The sequence below is a fragment of the Nipponia nippon genome, unplaced genomic scaffold (assembly GCF_047370975.1).
Source record: "Nipponia nippon isolate SJK-2023a ecotype South Korea unplaced genomic scaffold, ASM4737097v1 scaffold_8, whole genome shotgun sequence".
Classification (NCBI taxonomy): Eukaryota; Metazoa; Chordata; class Aves; order Pelecaniformes; family Threskiornithidae; genus Nipponia; species Nipponia nippon.
The window spans coordinates 31,740,850-31,759,006 of record NW_028262402.1 but is presented as its reverse complement, the minus strand read 5'-3'; the positions used below and the strand labels follow the sequence as shown (position 1 = coordinate 31,759,006).

The window sequence follows — 18,157 nt, the reverse complement described above, 5'->3', positions numbered from 1 at the left end:
TTCTTTAGTCTGCCAGTTGCCAGCTCTAAGTCCTCCCTCGGTTAAATTCCAAGCGGCTTAGTGCGCTGCCACCCTCTCCAGCCTGCCGGCACCCGAACAGAGAGGCAGACAAACACTGCCCAACGTAACGGCTGCGGCGCTGCCGGATGCCCCCAGGGCGGCCCGCCATCGTCTTCAGGACCTCCCGGCCACGGGGGCTGCCCCGCTTCGGTCGCCCGGCGGCGGGGCCGGCTCCCCCCGGGTGACCGCGGGCAGCCGCGGCGGGGATCAGCCCCGGCGGGGATCAGCCCCTGCGAGGCCTCCCGCCCCGGCGCAGACCCCCGCCCTCGGCCGCGGCCCGGGCCCTGGCGGGAGGCGCGGCCCGGCGGGGCGAGGCCCGGCGCGGCCGCCAATCGTCGCGGCGGGGCGGGCACGGCCGCGGCGGGTATAAGAGGGGCGGCGGGGGCCGAGTTAGGCTGGGCCGGGGAGCCGGGAGGAGCGCCGGCGGTGTCAGGGGAGGTGAGCGGGGCAGGGCGGGGGCTGCGAGGCGGCAGGGTGCGGGCTGGGGGCGGGCGGGCGGCGCGCCCGCGGCGCGCCCGCGGGCCTCGGCTCCGTCCTTGTCCTGCGGCGGGGCGGCTCCCGCCGGGAAGGGGCCGCCATTCCGGCCGCTTCCCCGGGAGGCTGCCGGCCAGCCGCCCCGCGTCCTGGCTCCGCCGCCCCGGCTTGTTTACAGTCGCGGCCGAGGGCCCCGCTCCCGGGAGGGGGACGGGCGGAGGCCGGGTTGGTTCACGCGGCCTCTGGGAAGGGCTCGGCGGGGCCGGGGGCCGGCAGCCGCCCCGCAGGAGTTGGGGGGGCGCGGTCGGCTGGGGAGGGAGAGCGGGGGCAGGCGGCGCGTCGGCAAGCGGGCTGGTGGCCCCCTCCGCGCCCCGGGCTTTGAAGCCCAGGGCGGCTTGCCGGGGCCTTGCGCTGTCCGACCGCCGTTCCCCGCTCCCGGCAGATCTGCCAGCATGAATCTGTGCCTCGGCGCGCTCTGCCTCTGCCTGGGCCTGGCCTTCGGCGCCCCGAGAGTCGACCCCGACCTGGACGGCCACTGGCAGCTGTGGAAGTCGTGGCACAACAAGGACTACCATGAGGTGAGCGCGTCCTCAGCGCCGCAGACGCGCTCGGTGGGCCCTGCCAGCTGAGTCACGTCTGCCTTCCAGCGAGGCTGCCTGTGGCCTGCGCTTGGGAAGGATGATCCCTCTCCTCCTGGGTCACTTCCCCGCGTTTGGGCAGCGGCTCAGCTGTGCCGTACTCCTGTTTTTGTTAAGAGGGTGGCAAAAAGACCGTCTCTTAAACAGCATTCAGCCTTCCCATTCGAGTGGTCTACATTTGCCCGAGTATACAAGCTGTAACAAAGCACGTTGTCGTGCAGGTGAACTTTGTTTGAGCTGCCTCCTTGAAGTATGTTGTTTTCTGGCCCCTCAGAGAGAGGAAAGCTGGAGGAGAGTGGTGTGGGAGAAGAATCTGAAAATGATTGAACTCCATAATCTGGATCACACATTAGGAAAACACAGCTACAAATTGGGGATGAATCAGTTCGGTGACATGGTATGTATAGAGGTGTGAAACATACAGTTCTAAATGGTGGTGTGTAATAGACGGTGACTGCATGTCTTGAATTTTCTTCAGACAACTGAGGAGTTCAGGCAGCTGATGAATGGCTATGCACACAAGAAGTCAGAAAGGAAGTACAGAGGATCCCAGTTCCTTGAGCCCAGCTTCCTGGAAGCGCCACGATCAGTAGACTGGAGAGAGAAGGGATATGTAACTCCAGTTAAAGACCAGGTATTCTGTCGTGGTGGATTTTTAACCAGCTGTAGGTCCAGTTTCCTGAACACTACCTCTGCTTCCATAGAGGAAAAAACACTGTGGACTTGTTTAATGAAGCCTAGTGCAAGCTTACTAAATTAAGTGCCATTTTGATAAAATTGTTGTACCCCTTTAGGAGTTCTGTACTAAATGTCTAAGAACTGAAAAGGCTGTAGCATCTTCACTTGTACATGTTAGGCGTGTGAAACTGAAGTTGGTCTTGCGGCTTTTGTTTTTCATGTTTAGGTCAGTGGTATGGGAACTGTAATTGCCTAATCAGTCCGGATTTGTAACTTGTGACTTCATTTCTTGCTTCAGGGCCAGTGTGGCTCTTGCTGGGCTTTCAGCACAACGGGAGCTCTTGAAGGGCAGCACTTCAGAAAAACTGGCAAACTTGTTTCACTCAGTGAACAGAATCTGGTGGACTGCTCTCGCCCTGAAGGGAATCAAGGCTGCAATGGTGGTCTCATGGACCAGGCTTTCCAGTATGTGCAGGATAATGGGGGAATTGATTCAGAGGAATCCTACCCATACACTGCAAAGGTGAGTGTAATAGCTGAACTTCTATTGCAGGTGTCATGTCTTTTGTATGGCTAAACTGTGTGTTGGGAAACTCATACCTAGAAAGGAGAATGTTGTTGTACATCTGTTCTTCCTGTTGCATCTTTCCTAAGAAAACTAAGATGACTGCTGGCCCCAGTAGGAAGTGCATACTACACTGGTCTTTGAGGTCAAAATACCAGACTAGTTGGAAAAAGTAGAACAATATTTTTAGTCCTCCCCCTCACTGCTGCCCTCCTATCAGATGTCATGCCTTATCTTGGTTGACACACCAAACCAGGACCCAGCCCTTGTCAACAGTGCTACTTAGTCTAGGGGTGCAGTTCAGCTTCCCATAACATATTATGGGCTTGCTACCTATAGATCCACTAATTCTTGCAGCTGGTGTGATTTGTTTGTTAACGATAGTGGTTGGCAGAGCCTTCAGTTCTACTTCTGGACTAAATCTGCATAAGTGCAGAGAATGGGCAGACTTCTAAAATAACTCTAAAGATCTACCAAAAGTTAAACAGACACAAGAGGACAAAAGAGCAGTAGTAAATTTTGGTATCGCTTTGAGAGCCCATGGTTTGGGCTTTTCACCACTTGGAGTGCTGCTCACTATAGAGTATCTTTCCTTGCAGCTTATTTTGTGTTGACTATGTTTGTGTATGACTTATGTTTGTGCAATAGCAATGCTATTTGTTGTGAGCAACATAGAAGCCTTTGGATTTGGGTTCCTGTTTACCTGCATCCCTGTAATCTCAATTTTTTCCTAATCTTGGCTCTTCCAGAGATCCCTCTTGGTTATACGAAGTGCATAACTTGCTGAGTACAAAAAGTAAGCAACTGAGGTGTACTCTTTGTTCCTTTAGCTGGGGGGAGGCAACTTAAGTACTAGTCTTACTACACAGGCATGGGAGGGATGTTCTTCAATCTGTTTCATATGGCCTGACTTCCAAACTAGGCCTGTGTCCTGAGGTAAATGCCTGTGTCACCAACAGTTCAGGCTTCACTGTAAAAAAAGATAATGTGAAGAAGCACAAAATACATAAATGCTGTATGTAATGTCATATAATACAAATGACTAACTTCCAAATCATTCTGTACAGTTTTTCAAACTGTGACATTAAAATTGTGGATTTTAAGTGCTTGCTCAATGAGGAGTTTCTGGATTGCTTTGTAATTAATGAATATTTGGCTCTCTTCCATTGCCCATTAATGCACTCTAGGCTTCTTTCCTCCCTGAAAAAGATTTGTTCTGCCCACCAAAGAAGGCAGGGTTCCAGGATGTGATGGTCCTTTGCATCCCGGTAAAGCTTTTGTTTTGGGTCTTACTGTCCTTTGCTTTTTCTGTACCTTTGAGAAACGCAAAAGCAGGTTCTGTGTTCTCCCTCTGTTCTTCTTTCAAAACACTGCTGAAGCAATTGGGTCCTCTGCAGTCCTTTGTTTTCAAGGCAGCAAAGTCACAGAATGTCTGGTAGTTCCTGTGCTCACCTCTGTGTTAAGTGGAGAACTATGTAACAACTAGGGCTTTTTTTATTTAGGATGATGAAGACTGTCGCTACAGGGCAGAGTACAATGCTGCTAATGACACTGGCTTTGTTGACATCCCTCAAGGACATGAAAGAGCTCTCATGAAAGCAGTAGCAGCTGTGGGTCCAGTGTCTGTTGCTATTGATGCAGGCCACTCTTCATTCCAGTTCTATCAGTCAGGTGGGCATTTGTTAGCAACTTGCATGCAGAGAAATTTTTTTTTTGAATATTCAGTATTCATTACCCTTCAGTTTAATAGGTGAAAAAAAAACCAACTATGGTCTTGTGACATAGGACATAATCAGGAGTCCTTTTAATTCTAGTCCAGGTTCTCCACAGTTTGTACTTCTCTTGCATATGTGTGTACTTGTCCCTTGGTTTCTGCCATGATACGCTTCACTTATGACTCCTTCCTCTGACTCTCAAGCAGCTGTGCAACATTTAATTTGAAATACACAAAGCTTCTGGTGAGAGAGAAGGGTTTCCTGCAGATGAGCTTGTTCACATGTGAGCTTATGCCTCTGCAGGTGTCTACTATGAACCAGACTGCAGCAGCGAAGACCTGGACCATGGTGTTCTGGTTGTAGGTTATGGCTTTGAGGGGGAAGATGTAGATGGGAAGAAATACTGGATTGTTAAGAACAGGTAAGTTCTCTCTCTGTGCCTTGTATGCTTTGGGGAAAGGGGAGAAGGGAAGGTAGTTTGTCACTTGTAGTGGGGGGTGGGGAGGCAACAGCAATTAAAACCTGTGTGTGGAAAATCTGGAGACTGTTCTCAGATTGTATTGTATGACAAAAGTTAAACCCAGTTCATGCTGCTGGCAGCCTAATAAAGTAGGCCCAGAGCAGCAAACTAATTCTTCTGCTTTTTCAGTTAATTCAGGGGAGCTCAGTACTGGAACACCCCGTGAAGCTAGTAGATATTAAAGTGGTGGAGCAGAGGGGAGCAGGAGGAAGCTAGGTTGTGGGGGTGTAATGGATTTTTTTGGAAGCACAGTGCCACTCAGTTGTGTGAAACAGGATAATGCTTGAACTTTAAAGATGGTGTTACCTCCTAGGTTGGAGGGAAAGTAGTAAATCAATGCCAAAGGGCACATCACATGAGCTTGTCTCATTTTCTCAGCATTACTGGGGCACCACCCTCAAATGCTGCTTGTACTCTTGGTCCTACCTTAAAGTTGGCTAGGAGCAGTGTCTGAGCTTCAGGCACCCATAATCCAGGATTGCACATCAAGGTCTCCATCTAGTGAGAGGAGGGCTGCACCCTTTATTTCCTGTGAGCTTGGGGTGCCTTTTCTGTAACATGCATTTAATTGCTGGAAAGCACTTCAGTTTGGCTGCAGCTGTCTTGATTTTTCTCCACAAATGTGGAAGGCAGCAGTTTCAGTTTAAACACTTATTGGGGGGTAAATAAGTCTCTTCTGAATATGAAAACAAATCCTTTACTTCTGTTTTCAGCTGGGGTGAGAAGTGGGGTGACAAAGGATATATCTACATGGCCAAGGACAGGAAGAACCACTGTGGAATAGCAACAGCTGCTAGCTATCCACTTGTATAATTTGAAGACTGAACATTTCAGTGCAAGCGGGGTTTTATACTGAGTGACCAAACCCATGTTCACACATGTGGTAGACTTGTATCCTTCAAAAGTCAACTTGATTTTTTTAAACTTTTGAAGTATGTTTTACATGTTGGTGACATGCCACTTGTTTTAAATTAATGTAAATGTTGGTATGTAAACAGCTTGTAATATTGCTGGCTTTTGACTGCTTAATCTAATAGATTCTTCTTTATTTTTTTTTTAAATTGCAATGTACCTAAATGTTTACTTTTTAAATAAACACTTAAATTCCAGTGTGTACAGATGACTTGCCTTTTTGGTCTGTGTTTTTTTTCCACTTGGGACTTCTATCAAATAGGCATCCTAAATTAGATTACTGAAGCCTATACATATGCCTCTTTTCATCAGTTACTAAAATGCAACCCTATCTGGGAATGGCTAACAGCTGTTATAAAATGGAGTGTAGTATTTGTGACACCACTTACTTAAAACATGAACTGGAAAGATGTCTTTTTCAATTAAAGTAGAAGTGACTGAAAATCTGACCCTTATTCTTTGAAGCTACTTCCTTGCCAGAACATGTCTGTAAGTGACCTTTGGCTTAGCCCTGTGACCCAGAGGCAATACCATCTCTAGTTCTTCGTACTCCCAGCAAAGATCTTCAGTCTTCTCCTGTCTGGCATGTAGCATCTGATCTCCACTTAGGTTTAATACCATGAGTGTTTTCTTATGGCACCTCAAACTACCACACTTACATAGTTAGAGCAGTTGTCTCCTTTTCAGCATTATAGGATCTAGCAGGAACACCTGAAGCACCTGGGCTGTTAAAAGAGAAAGCTTGTTCCTTGAGATACATGTACACTTAATACTATCTTCCCTCTTGTACCAGCTTTGGCTGGGGAAGGTTGGCGGGGGGGGGGGAAAGAATGCTGTTCTGATGGAAAGTGAAGTTGGGCCACTCTGTTAATCCCTGGATAGTCGATGGCTGACTTTACTGTGCCCTGTACCTCCTCTTCTGAGAGGACTTCTCCTCCACAGGTATCTGTGCTGCTGAAACACGATTACTAGCTGTTAATATGCTGTTGTTTAGATGTGTTTTGGGTACCAGTACTTTCTGCAGAGGAGCATGAATTGGTAATACCAAAGATAGCTGGGAGGGAAGACTTGCCTTGTTCCCTGGGTGCTGACTCACCCCCTCTTGCATTTGGGCTGGTGGGGAAAGAGGCAAGTTCTGCAGCTTCACTAGCACTGGTTCAGAGTTTATGGACCCGTAGGTTTTTATGCACAGTGTCTTTCCTGAGTCTGATGGTGATGCACACAAGAGAACACTTGGACTGCAAGTTACAGAAGCTGAATTTCCTTGTAGATAAAGTAAGTCTTAAGCTTGCATTTCATAAACACTTTTTGAAAGAAAAACAAGATGAGGCATCTAGAATAATCAAAACTTAACTACTGTTCAGTTGTGAGACTGGCTGTCTATAGATGCTGTTTATAGATGAATTCTTTCAACCTGAATCTCCCTGCAAACTTCTTTTTTAAAAGGAAGAGCCTCCCTCATCCTAGTGGCTATTTAACAAGCCACAGAGCAGAAATACCGGTTAGAATTTAGCTATTAAGCTGACTTGCTAAGCCTGTTATGGAGAGCATCTACACTGCTTGGCGGAAGCTATGGAGGAAATCAATGTTGAGCTCAACTGGTGGTCCTCTAAAGGCAGTGGTCTGTGCGTTCAAAATGGGAGGCAGCATCAAAGTGCTGCCAGGGAAGTGACTGTGTAAACTCCTTATGCAGTAGCTGCTTTTCATTCTTGCTGCCCCAGAACTGGGCGTGGACAGAGGCCTGTCTCTCTAAACACCTTTGAATCCTGGAAACTGGCATTACTGTGAGCTTAGTAGCACTTAAGGTGTTAACTTGTTTTCTAGATTGATTAAAACAGGACAGTGAGAGTATCCAGTGCAGGGTGAGACCAGTACAAAGCCTGCTAGGACTTGAACTGCTGCAAAAAATGGGCAGCAGGGAAAGGTGTTTGGTTACAAAGGTCAAGGTTAATAAAAGTTGCTGGGAAAACTGATGAACAGATGGGAAATGAAAAGGAAATAACTTTCCAAAGCATATGCACATGAATGGGAATGTAGCTCACAAAAGAGGCATCAGCCTCTGACTTTTTAAAAATAAAATGTGATAATGCAGCTATTTGTATGCATTAAAACTTGCTGACTGTTCTGGCTGAACATCCTCTATTATAAGTGGAATAATCAAGAAGGGGACAGGGTAAGTCAGGTCATGCAGATAACTCAATATTTACACACTCTTCTGAAGTAACAGCTTCACCCAGAAGTGCCTTACATGACACTGTGAACATTAACATTTTGCACAAGTTGCAGTTAGGCACACTGGTAGAAATTTAAAACCTGTTACATTTCAAGAATTACATTAAATCTGGTTTTGTGATTCCACTGCAGTGGCCCTATCTTCTGTAGAGCTGAGTGCTGAGTGCACCCTCAGCAAGTTTGCCAATGACACCAAGCTGTGTGGTGTGGTCGACACACTGGAGGGCAGGGATGCCATCCAGAGGGACCTTGTGACAGGCTGGAGAGGTGGGCCCATGCGAACCTCATGAAGTTCAGCAAGGCCAAGTGCAAGGTCCTGCATATGGGTCAGGGCAATTCCAAGCACAAATACAGGCTGGGCAGAGAATGGATAGAGAGCAGCCCTGAGGAGAAGGACTTGGGGGTGTTGGTTGATGAGAAGTTCAACATGACCCAGCAATGTGCACTTGCAGTCCAGAAAGCCAACCGTATCCTGGGCTGCATCAAAAGAAGCGTGGCCAGCAGGTCGAGGGAGGGGATTCTGCCCCTATACTCTGCTCTTGTGAGACCCCACCTGGAGTACTGTGTCCGGCTCTGAGGCCCCCAACATAAGAAGGACATGGACCTGTTGGAGCAGGTCCAGAGGAGAGCCACAAAGATGACCAGGGGGCTGGAGCACCTCTCCTATGAGGACAGGCTGAAAGAGCTGGGGTTGTTCAGCCTGGAGAAGAGAAGGCTCCAGGGACACCTTATTGCAGCTTTTCAATACTTAAAGGGGGCTTATAAGAAAGATGGGAACAGACTTTTTACAAGGGAGCATAGTGACAGAACAAGTAATGGCTTTAAACCAAAAGAGGGTAGATTTAGATTAGATAGAAGGAAGAAATTCTTCGCTGTGAGGGCGGTGAGGCACTGGCACAGGTTGCCCAGAGAAGTTATGGATGCCCCCTCCCTGGAAGTGTTCAAGGCCAGGTTGGACGGGGCTTTGAGCAACCTGGTCTAGTGGAAGGTGTCTCTGCCCATGGCAGGGGGGTTGGAACCAGATGATCTTTAAGGTCACTTCCAACCCAAACCATTCTGTGATTCTGTGATTCTAAGTACTATTATAAAGTAGCAAATGATTCCATAATGGTATATGTCCTGTTTGGGAAAGTGTCATCTCTCTTCAAAGTTGTTCCTTTCCCAAGATACAGCGAATGCACATTATGCATGCACACACAGAAAGCTCCAGGGTTGTTCCCAGAAAAGCTATGGGTAATTAAAGCTCTTCATGACTGTGTTCCAGTACTTTTTTTTTTTTTTTCCCAGGTTTTCTTTGGTTTTATGTTCCTGCTGATAGCTGAAGTTGCATTTATTACAAGATGTATTATTTTTAAAGATACTAGTGCACATGTATTATCAGTAAAACGTCCTATCTAGACTGCCCTGTTTAGGCCCTGTCTGAATTACAGCTACTATTGTTGTTAATGGGGTCTTATGCATACCTAAGTAAGTGATTTGGGCACTACATTACATGCATGGTACATGGCAGTTCTGTACAGTGATAAAGCTCTGTAGTCATTGCTTGCTTTCATCTTCATTGTGAAAATGAACTGTTTTATTTGTATTTTGGAAGAAAAAAAGTTTTGTATTTGGTTTCTGTGTGCTGGTGCTTCTTAGATAGACTGTGCTTGTCCTAAACATCTCATCAGAATAACAGTTTCTCCGATCTGCCTGGTGAATGACTGTGTTTATCAGTAGTTGGCCATGAGTTTCTAAAGACAAGTACTCCCGAGGCAAGGAAAACCATGAACAGAAATGATTCCACTTACATATGAAGGGCTTCTCCTTTAAACTCCAGTGAGAAATTAATTTAACTGTCATGTAGGAAACTATTTCTTTTCCCTTTAAAAACTAATTTTCTCATCTGTGACTGCTAAGTAGAATGGAATTTTGGGTTTTTTTTAATATGTGTTGTTTTTCATCTTTGCTAATGTTAAATCAATTTCCAAACATTAACAGTGGAATAAATAAGCTTATTATCCCCCTACACAATCCATGCAGGAAAGTAATTTTCAAAATATTTTGAAGAGCTACAGTGACAAAATATTTGTTATGTCACACTGTTGAAACCTTACAGGGAAGCAAACATGATGAGCTGTGTCAGTGAAGTTTTACTACAGTGGATGATTAACTGGTGCTCTGCATAAGGGTACTTGGCAAACATCATTCTGAGGAAACTGGAGGTATAGGAAAATGGGAATATCCACTTCAAAAAAACAAGAAGACAAAAACTGTAGCTTCTGAACATCAGTTATGCATCAGTATTTGCTCTTTAATTAATCTCCTTGATGAAATAAAAAATCCTGCCATGTATCTCTTAAGCTTAATACTAATTAATCATTTTTACATATTAGAGATTAACTGCAATTTCTGTCTATAAACCAAGGAATTGAGCGTACCCTGATGGCTGTGATAATGTAAGATGGTGCTTCTGCTTTCTAGCTCTCTTTGCACTTTATTAAGGTATAGCACAGATTGGGAGCCCATTTTTAATTGCAATCTGTCCCAATACCCTTCACTCTTTTTGTCGGGAAGTCATAGCAGGAAATGCTAAGACTTAAGTAATATACTGTTTTGAAGAAAAAATTGTTCCAGGTAAAATCACTAATGGGGATGTTTTCTCTCATTCTGTAATCAGGGCTTTATCAAATCATTAGTGAAATTTCAGGTAAGTGCAGGGGCACCTAAAGCATTTGGGAGAAAGGACATAATTGACACAAAATTTCATTCACAAAGATTCAGTTCACAAAACAGAACCTAAATGACATTCGATAAGGCTCATCTGAAAACAGACAAGGAAGCCCAACCTGAAACTTCACTTGGAGGAGGAAGAGGAGGGTTGGCCACATGGTGGAGACCTGATCCATGGATTGATTAGTTTAGATCCATTAGAGGCCTCAGAAGAAGCCACCTTCACTTGTGTTCACAGGGAACATGACTGTGCTTTATTTCTTTTTTTCATACTAAGTTGCATGACGATTTATTTTCTGGTGGTCTTAAAATTTGATTTCTGCAGCAGTTTTTGTTTTCATCATGATAATGTCTGTTGAAGAGCTACCACCAACCCTTGTGAGTAACGGGGCAAGGAAACCATGAAGACAGGCATTTATAAAATACATATTGGGTTCTTTTTAAAATGCTTCTTCCTTGTTTCGTTCACTTACAGTTCTCATCACCTCCAGGAGATCCAAAACCTACTTCTGAGTGAAACCTAATAGCCTAATAGCCTTTCCCAATAAAGTGATGTTAGGAAACACATGTTTTAGAAATATCGATGTGTGTTGTCAGATGTGGTGCTGCAGCTCTGATACCTGGTACCTGACTTTCTGCAGTCCTTCTGGCTTGGGAATAAGTGGTCAGACAGAGCAACGTCAGAGAGTGACTGGTTCCCCTCCCCAGCCACCTTCAGAAGATGGTTCCGGGTAGGCTGACTTTGTGAGAGCCTGGAGGGAAAGACGGTGGTTGGGCTGAGATCTGAGCAAGGAGGAGATGATTTTCCAGCCTGGTGAGGGCTGTCCATAAGCTTAGTGACATCTGATCCACTTTGGACCTTCATCTGCAATTAACTTTGTGTTTCAGAGTTCTTTGTCTATGTTAATGTGTGTTCCTCCGGGGTGAGAGTGATTTAGGTGTGCTCTCCTGGGGTGCCACCAAGGGCCCTCTGAAGCTATTACAGCTATTACTTTGTGTGTCTACTAGGGAAAAATGCAATCTCAGGAACCACAGTGGAAATATTCTAAGTTCTGGTTTTAATGATTAAGTTGATTTTTTTTTTTAATTACTAGTGAAAGCTTCCTGCACAGCATGCATGCAGTGTCATAAAACTGTTTAAAATAAATGCTAGGCTGTTAGACATTCACACCGGCTTGGGGTGTCTGGGAAGTTGATGCTGAAACGGCATGTTGAGAACTCCCCGAGGCTGCAGCACGTGTCTTGGAACACATGCTTTTGCTTAAAATCCGAAAGTCAAATGAAATGAAGGTAGCTTCAGAGCTGCTGAGTCACAGGTGATTTTTCCCACTTACAAATGAAGTATATCTCTAAATGTATCTCTGTAATATATCAGTTTATGAGGCTGGTAACCAGCCACAGAAAAAACCTATGTAGAGCTGCCCACAGAGTTCTTTGAACAGTTCATTGCTGCATATGCAGGTGCCAAGTTTTGCTAGATATGCAATGGCCAAGCACATACCACAATCTTTTACCATAATAGCACAGCAATGCAAGAGTTGTGAATACAAGTCCTTCTCAATAGCCCTCTTCGCATTCCTTCTGCTCAGCCACTAGTATTGCAATTCAAGCACGACGCACTGGCTGACAGCAGGGTTTTTTGGGGAATAGGAAATATATACTGAAAACATCAGCTGTGATTGGCTTTTGGAGATTTATGACAATACTCTCCTGTAGTTAAAAGAAACTTCTGTGTTTATATCGAAATTACAATGCCTTGTGCAAAGGTTAAGAAGAAATACTGCTGCCATTTTGCTATTAGTTGCTCGCTAGTCACAGGAAGAATCGGAGGGGACTTGTGTTTTCTGATTCAGTGCTGTTATGAGGTTTTATCACATTTCTCTCACAATATAATAGAGCATTTCAGAAGCAAACTTGTGGTCATAGGAAGCCCATCAGGAATTATTATGAAGTGTTACTTCAGTTGCAGTATTTCCAGATATTTCAACAAACTTTATAGTCCCATTTTGTTAGGTGCTCTGGAAAAAGCAAGAGTACCTCCCTCCCCACCAAGTTTTTAATCTAAACTGAAACACAGCTGAGGAGTGGGAGAGAAAAAAAAGCCTGAAAGCAGTGAGGCCGCCTGCCAGCAGCCGTGCAGCTGGTTAGCAGCTGTGTGTGCACATCTGAGAGAAGGCCAGCCTGCTCCTTTGGCTCTGTTTTTTCCGCTGTAGCTTCAACAGAGCTAAAAAGTAAACATCCCCGTTCTTTTTATTCTGCTGAGTTTAAATTTCAGATCTACGTTTGCCTGTGTGACCCTTTCCCTTCCACTTATCCTCCCTGCTTTCTTTTCCTTTGAGCAGTCTCCCTTTTCTCTTTCTCTGCCGGAATAATAAATCACACCGGGTTGTTAAAAGAGGGAGAAAATTGTCCATGCAGGAACAAAACAGGAAACCAGGCAATCAAAAGGGTAAATCACAGATAGTGTCTCACCCGGTAAGTAAGCGCCGGGCACGCCGGTCTCTCAGCGTTACGCTTTTTGCAGCACGTGGTCACGAGGCTGGTGCTGTGGCCGGTGCTGCAGCGGCTGGGCGTGGGGAGAAGTTGACTTCTTTCTTTCCCGGACATGTGCTGACAGTGCATGTGAGCGTAACGCTGAATTGATGTGACACCAGGAACGGTCGTGCCCCGGGCTGGGATTAGGCTGGCCTGGCACATTCAGTCCGAGCGCAGCTGAGCAGGTAATTGAGCGGGTGTATTGCCTCCTCCGTGGAGGCATCTCTTCAAAAGTGATAAAATATTCACCGGGTGATCTGCTCAACAGCTGACAAGAACGCTTAGGCCAACCCCCGTTTATCGATGTGCTGAGTGGAGTGTGAGTGCGTAGCCAACACCCTCTGCAAGCTGGCTCACCGAACTCCCTTCGTTGATTGTAACAGCTGGAACTGCAAAAACTGCTACCAGAAACCTGTTCGGCTCCTGATGAGTGGGATCCTGAAAAACCATGATGCAAATCACTGCACTGGGTGAGGGCAACCCCCTTCCAGGGATCTCAGTGGGAAAACCTATCTGTCACTTGCCTCCGTGAACTATTAAAATCAGTTCAGTGCAATCAGATCACATGCTTGGTTTGAGGTTTTTATTTTTCTGTTTTCTGAAACCACATCTGTATTTGCAGAAATCTAGGAACAAAACCTGAAAGTGTTTTCAGTAGCAAGGCAGGGGGGTTTGTGGGTTATTGCCCATGATGACATGCAGCCTGAATGGTGGGGACTCTCTCCTCAAAACTTCTGAGTCCTGTGCCTCTGGGTGGCTGTTTGTGGGCAGATCCTCTGTCTCTGTGTTCATTTTGTTCCCTGCTTTACCCACATTTGGGCCTTGGATATCTGTGGAAAATAGATACTTTTATCTTTGCAGTCTTGCAGGAGTTAATGATTTTATTGTCTTTCCTCTTGTTAATCCCTCTCTTCTGTTCCATAGGTACCAACCGCCCTTTTCTCACAATGAGCCTAACTGAATAATCTATGTAAATCTATGAAATAATCTATGTAAATTAAAAGCTCTTTCTTTTTCTCTGTCTGTAATTAAGTACTGCTTCCATTTTATAAATGAAGAAAAGTCTTCCCTGATTTTTCCAGAAATATCAGTTGGCTTTATTAAAAAGAAACAAAAGTCATGCGTGTACGTTTCATGGAAAACAGAATAAAGTACCGGCTTTTGATACAAACGCTCAGAGACACATTTGATCCAGTATTTCAAACAGCATCACCATTTCAGCCGCCTTGCTTTCTTGGGGAAGGGTGAGCTCCCGTGGCAGAGGGCTGGGGGCCAGCTCCCTGAGCGCTGGGCTGGCTGGGCAGCAGCAGCACGGGCAGGCTGGGCGCCGTCAGGCCGGTGGGAAGCCTGCCAGCCCCAGCCTTTCTTTCATTCCCCATCTCGTGCTTGCAGTCACAAGGCCGACTCTCTGCGGCTGGCTGTTCAGACTAACTTAATTTCCAGTCCAAGTAATTGGCGAACAGCTGCTCATTTATTAGAGACTGATGGGGTTTCTGTGTTTTCTTGTGTTATTGGATACCACCAGGTTTAGATAGATTGCTTGTGTTTTACTTCTGAAATAGGTGCGAAGGTGCCCTGAAACTGGAAATAAAAATTACGGTTGGCAAGAAGTCAGAAACCAGCGCTTTAAGAACAGTCAGTTTGTTATGTACCTGGTATAATACAACTAGTATACTTCCCTTTCCACATCCTCCTCCAAAAGTAATCGAAAATCAAACCGGCATTGGTTTACATAAAATTTTATGTCAAGAAACCATTAAATACTGATATAAAGGCACACGTGTGAACTAATATTTAAACGCATATCTGCTCCTTCATGTACTGGATGTTTCCACGTATTTTCAATTTTGTATCATGCTGATGAGTATCTGAGGAATAATATCAGGCGTCACCTTCTTCTGTAAGCGCAGGCAGAGTCAGAGCACCTCCGTGATGAGCACTGGTCCATGCCAGCTTGTGTTGATGGCAGCTCATGGTGCTTCCCCTTTCTCACCGCTCCAACCACTAAATACGGTCTCTGGACTCTTAAAAAAAAAAACAAAAAAACCCTACATCTCATTTTCTCAGCTGTCTGGATGCCCTCAGGCACCCTGGCAGCTGGCCACGAAGGGAAGCTGCGGCTCAGTATCACAAGGGCTTCGTAGGTGGTGATCCCCCACCACAGACACCCTGCGGTTTGTGTCAGAGAGCTCTGGAGAAATGGTCTGAACTGGTGTTGCACTGGGAAGGGAAACTTTAAACTCCTTCCTGCGGGTTGAAGGAGGACTCTGTAGAGCAGTCTGATCGCAGGGTTGTGCTAGAGGTAGCAGAGAACATGTCAGTACTTAGGAAAACAGTGTAGGTGCAGTAGGTCAAAGTGGGACTCCGGCAAAGAAAATCCACAGTTCACACTGAAGGAAGTCGCTGCTTTCTTAATCTGCGTTTGAGATTTGCGTGGGTTGTTTATACAGGGAAGATACTGATCTCTTCGTAGATGCCAGCCAGCCGGCAGCCCACAAGCTGTGAGTGTTACCATGTAAGCATCAACAGCCACCCAGACTGCAGCTGTTTGTCAGATCGGTAACCCAGTGCTAGCTCATCCACTGACAAGTGCTTCTGGTGCAAACTAAGGACAAAAAAATCATGGGAAGGCTAGCAGCTGGGATTGTATGCAGATTTTGCTGTGAAATCATACTTAAATGAAGGCAACTCAGTTGCTGCTATGCTGGCAGTAGGGCGCTGAATGACTGGCACATTGCAGTACGCATATACATAGTTTAACTGCCAGCACAGGAGCGCACATCTTAGTGACTAGGATCTGTATACCCACAGCAATGCACACTTTCTTCCAGCATGTCCCTAAAAAGTGCTTGCTTTTAGGGGCCCTGTGGTTAAACTGGGGAGTACCAAGTCCCTGTTCTTACTCAGTCCTTAATCATCTCTCTTGGCCCCTTGGAAACAGGACCAGGTTACAAGCGATCTTTCTTCTGATGCAGATTGTTAGCTTACTAGACTAGCCTCGAATTATGCTTACTTATAGATTTCCAATTTAAAAAAATGCAATAGAGTTTCTCAACAAATTGGTGACATCAACAACTATTTGTGTTCTTATATGGAGATAGCGGGAGAGAGAGAGAGTGACTATGCATGTATAAAATATATGTATAAACATATATATATATATATACATATGCACACATACACTCTGTGCATATTTTATCTGCAGGAAAACTGATTTACTGTCTTCATAGCTGGAGTGCACAATTGCATTCTCCAGTATAAAGTTGGCTATTACCTAAACCCTCACCGTTTTTTCTGCTTCCCGTTCATTCTCCAGGATTTAAGTATTGCTTGTGTTTCGCTGTTGATAGCACAGACTCGGAGAGCACATGATGAGGAACTGAATAAACAAGTACATACTGTACTTGCTGATCCTGGGCAGTTGTCACTGTTACAGCTTTAAAGAGTGCCGGATAAAGACCTGCAGAAAGAGTGCTTTGATACCTGAAGCAGTACTGAAATCACATCCTCACCCTTGGGATAACAATACTTAATCGTAAATACCTGTTCTGTATAATTTTATGTCTGCCTTTATTCAGCCTGCCTCTTCTTTGTGAATAATAGAACAGAGTTGTAAGTTTAAAAATAACCATTAGAATTTCTTGGCAGGAGTATTTTTAACTTCTATTTATGTCCTAACATAATTCACAGAGTGTTCTTAATAAAGTCTTGTACTAGCATGGCTGGGGGTGTGGAGTAGGGGTGAAAATGAGCACATGGGGTAGGAGTTGCTTATGGCAAGATGGTCACCAAAAGAAACATCCATATAATGAGACAGGAGGGTTATAAAGGCAGTAGGATGTCTAATACTTAAAGTGATCTAAACCCCAGTTTTCACACACTTATCACTTAACATAGAATCATAGAATCATAGAATCATTCAGGTTGGAAAAGACCCTTAAGATCATCGAGTCCAGCCGTTAACCTAGCACTGCCAAGTCCATCACTAAACCATGTCCTTGAGCACCACGTCTACCCGTCCTTTAAATACCTCCAGGGATGGAGACTCAACCACTTCCCTGGGCAGCCTGTTCCAGTGCCTGACTACCCTTTTGGGGAAGAAATTTCTCCTAATGTCTAATCTAAACCACCCCTGGCGCAGCTTGAGGCCATTTCCTCTCATCCTATCACTCGTTACTAGGGAGAAGAGACAAACCCCCACCTCACTACAACCTCCTTCCAGGGAGCTGTAGAGAGCAATAAGGTCTCCCCTCACCCTCCTCTTCTCCAGACTAAACAACCCCAGCTCCCTCAGCTGCTCTGCCTAAGACTTGTGCTCTAGACCCTTCACCAGCTTTGTTGCCCTTCTCTGGACACGCTCCAGCACCTCAATGTCCTTCTTGTAGTGAGGGGCCCAAAACTGAACACAGTACTCGAGGTGCGGCCTCACCAGTGCCGAGTACAGGGGCACTATCACCTCCTTGGTCCTGCTGGCCACACTATTCTTGATACAGGCCAGGATGCCAGTGGCCCCCCAACGTAATCACACATTTCTTTTAATTAATAATTTTTCCTCTCATTGGTCAATGAATGCCTGCTAGATTCAGAGCTGATTCCCAATATCCTTAGGCGGTGTCAAGTCTGAGATGTGGCACTAGGGCACCAACAGGATGGGTGTGCTGGAGGTGGCTAGGAACAGCAGTGTAGTGTGTATGAAAGGTCAACCTTCAATCTGAAATGAGAACCTGTCAAAGTAAAATAAAATGGAGGTGTAACAGTGGCTTTGTGGCAATAGCTCATCTGCGGTTGCAGAGGACAATGGATAAACAGGGAATACGCATGATTTGAGTGTCACATCCGTAGCAATGGTTTATTGTAATTTGTGCCATTGAAGGTTACCTGTCTGTAAATAATACAAGGCATTGTCTTGTTCTTACGAGAACTGAAATACCCTGGCAACATCACAGCCTTTTCACCTTTATTAATTACCCAAGACATATATAATTTGGAGCTTTAAAACACTGTTTCAGACAGCACAAGACTTCTGGTGTTCTCAGGGCTGACAAGATACAAAACACCTGCAACAAAACCTCTGGCAGAAAATCCAGACTACGGCATTGCAAATGTTGATGTGAAA

The 18,157-nt window shown here is 45.5% G+C and overlaps 1 protein-coding gene across 1 annotated transcript; it reads left to right on the top strand.

Moving 5' to 3' along the window:
* Positions 1-420: 420 nt before the first annotated feature.
* Positions 421-5,773, top strand: CTSL (cathepsin L). The gene is made up of 8 exons (XM_087742409.1): positions 421-498; positions 977-1,112; positions 1,447-1,569; positions 1,651-1,806; positions 2,149-2,373; positions 3,918-4,086; positions 4,434-4,551; positions 5,364-5,773. The coding sequence occupies exons 2-8, from the start codon at positions 987-989 to the stop codon at positions 5,461-5,463; spliced, it is 1,017 nt and encodes a 338-aa protein (XP_087598535.1). The 5' UTR covers positions 421-498; positions 977-986; the 3' UTR covers positions 5,464-5,773.
* Positions 5,774-18,157: the final 12,384 nt, after the last annotated feature.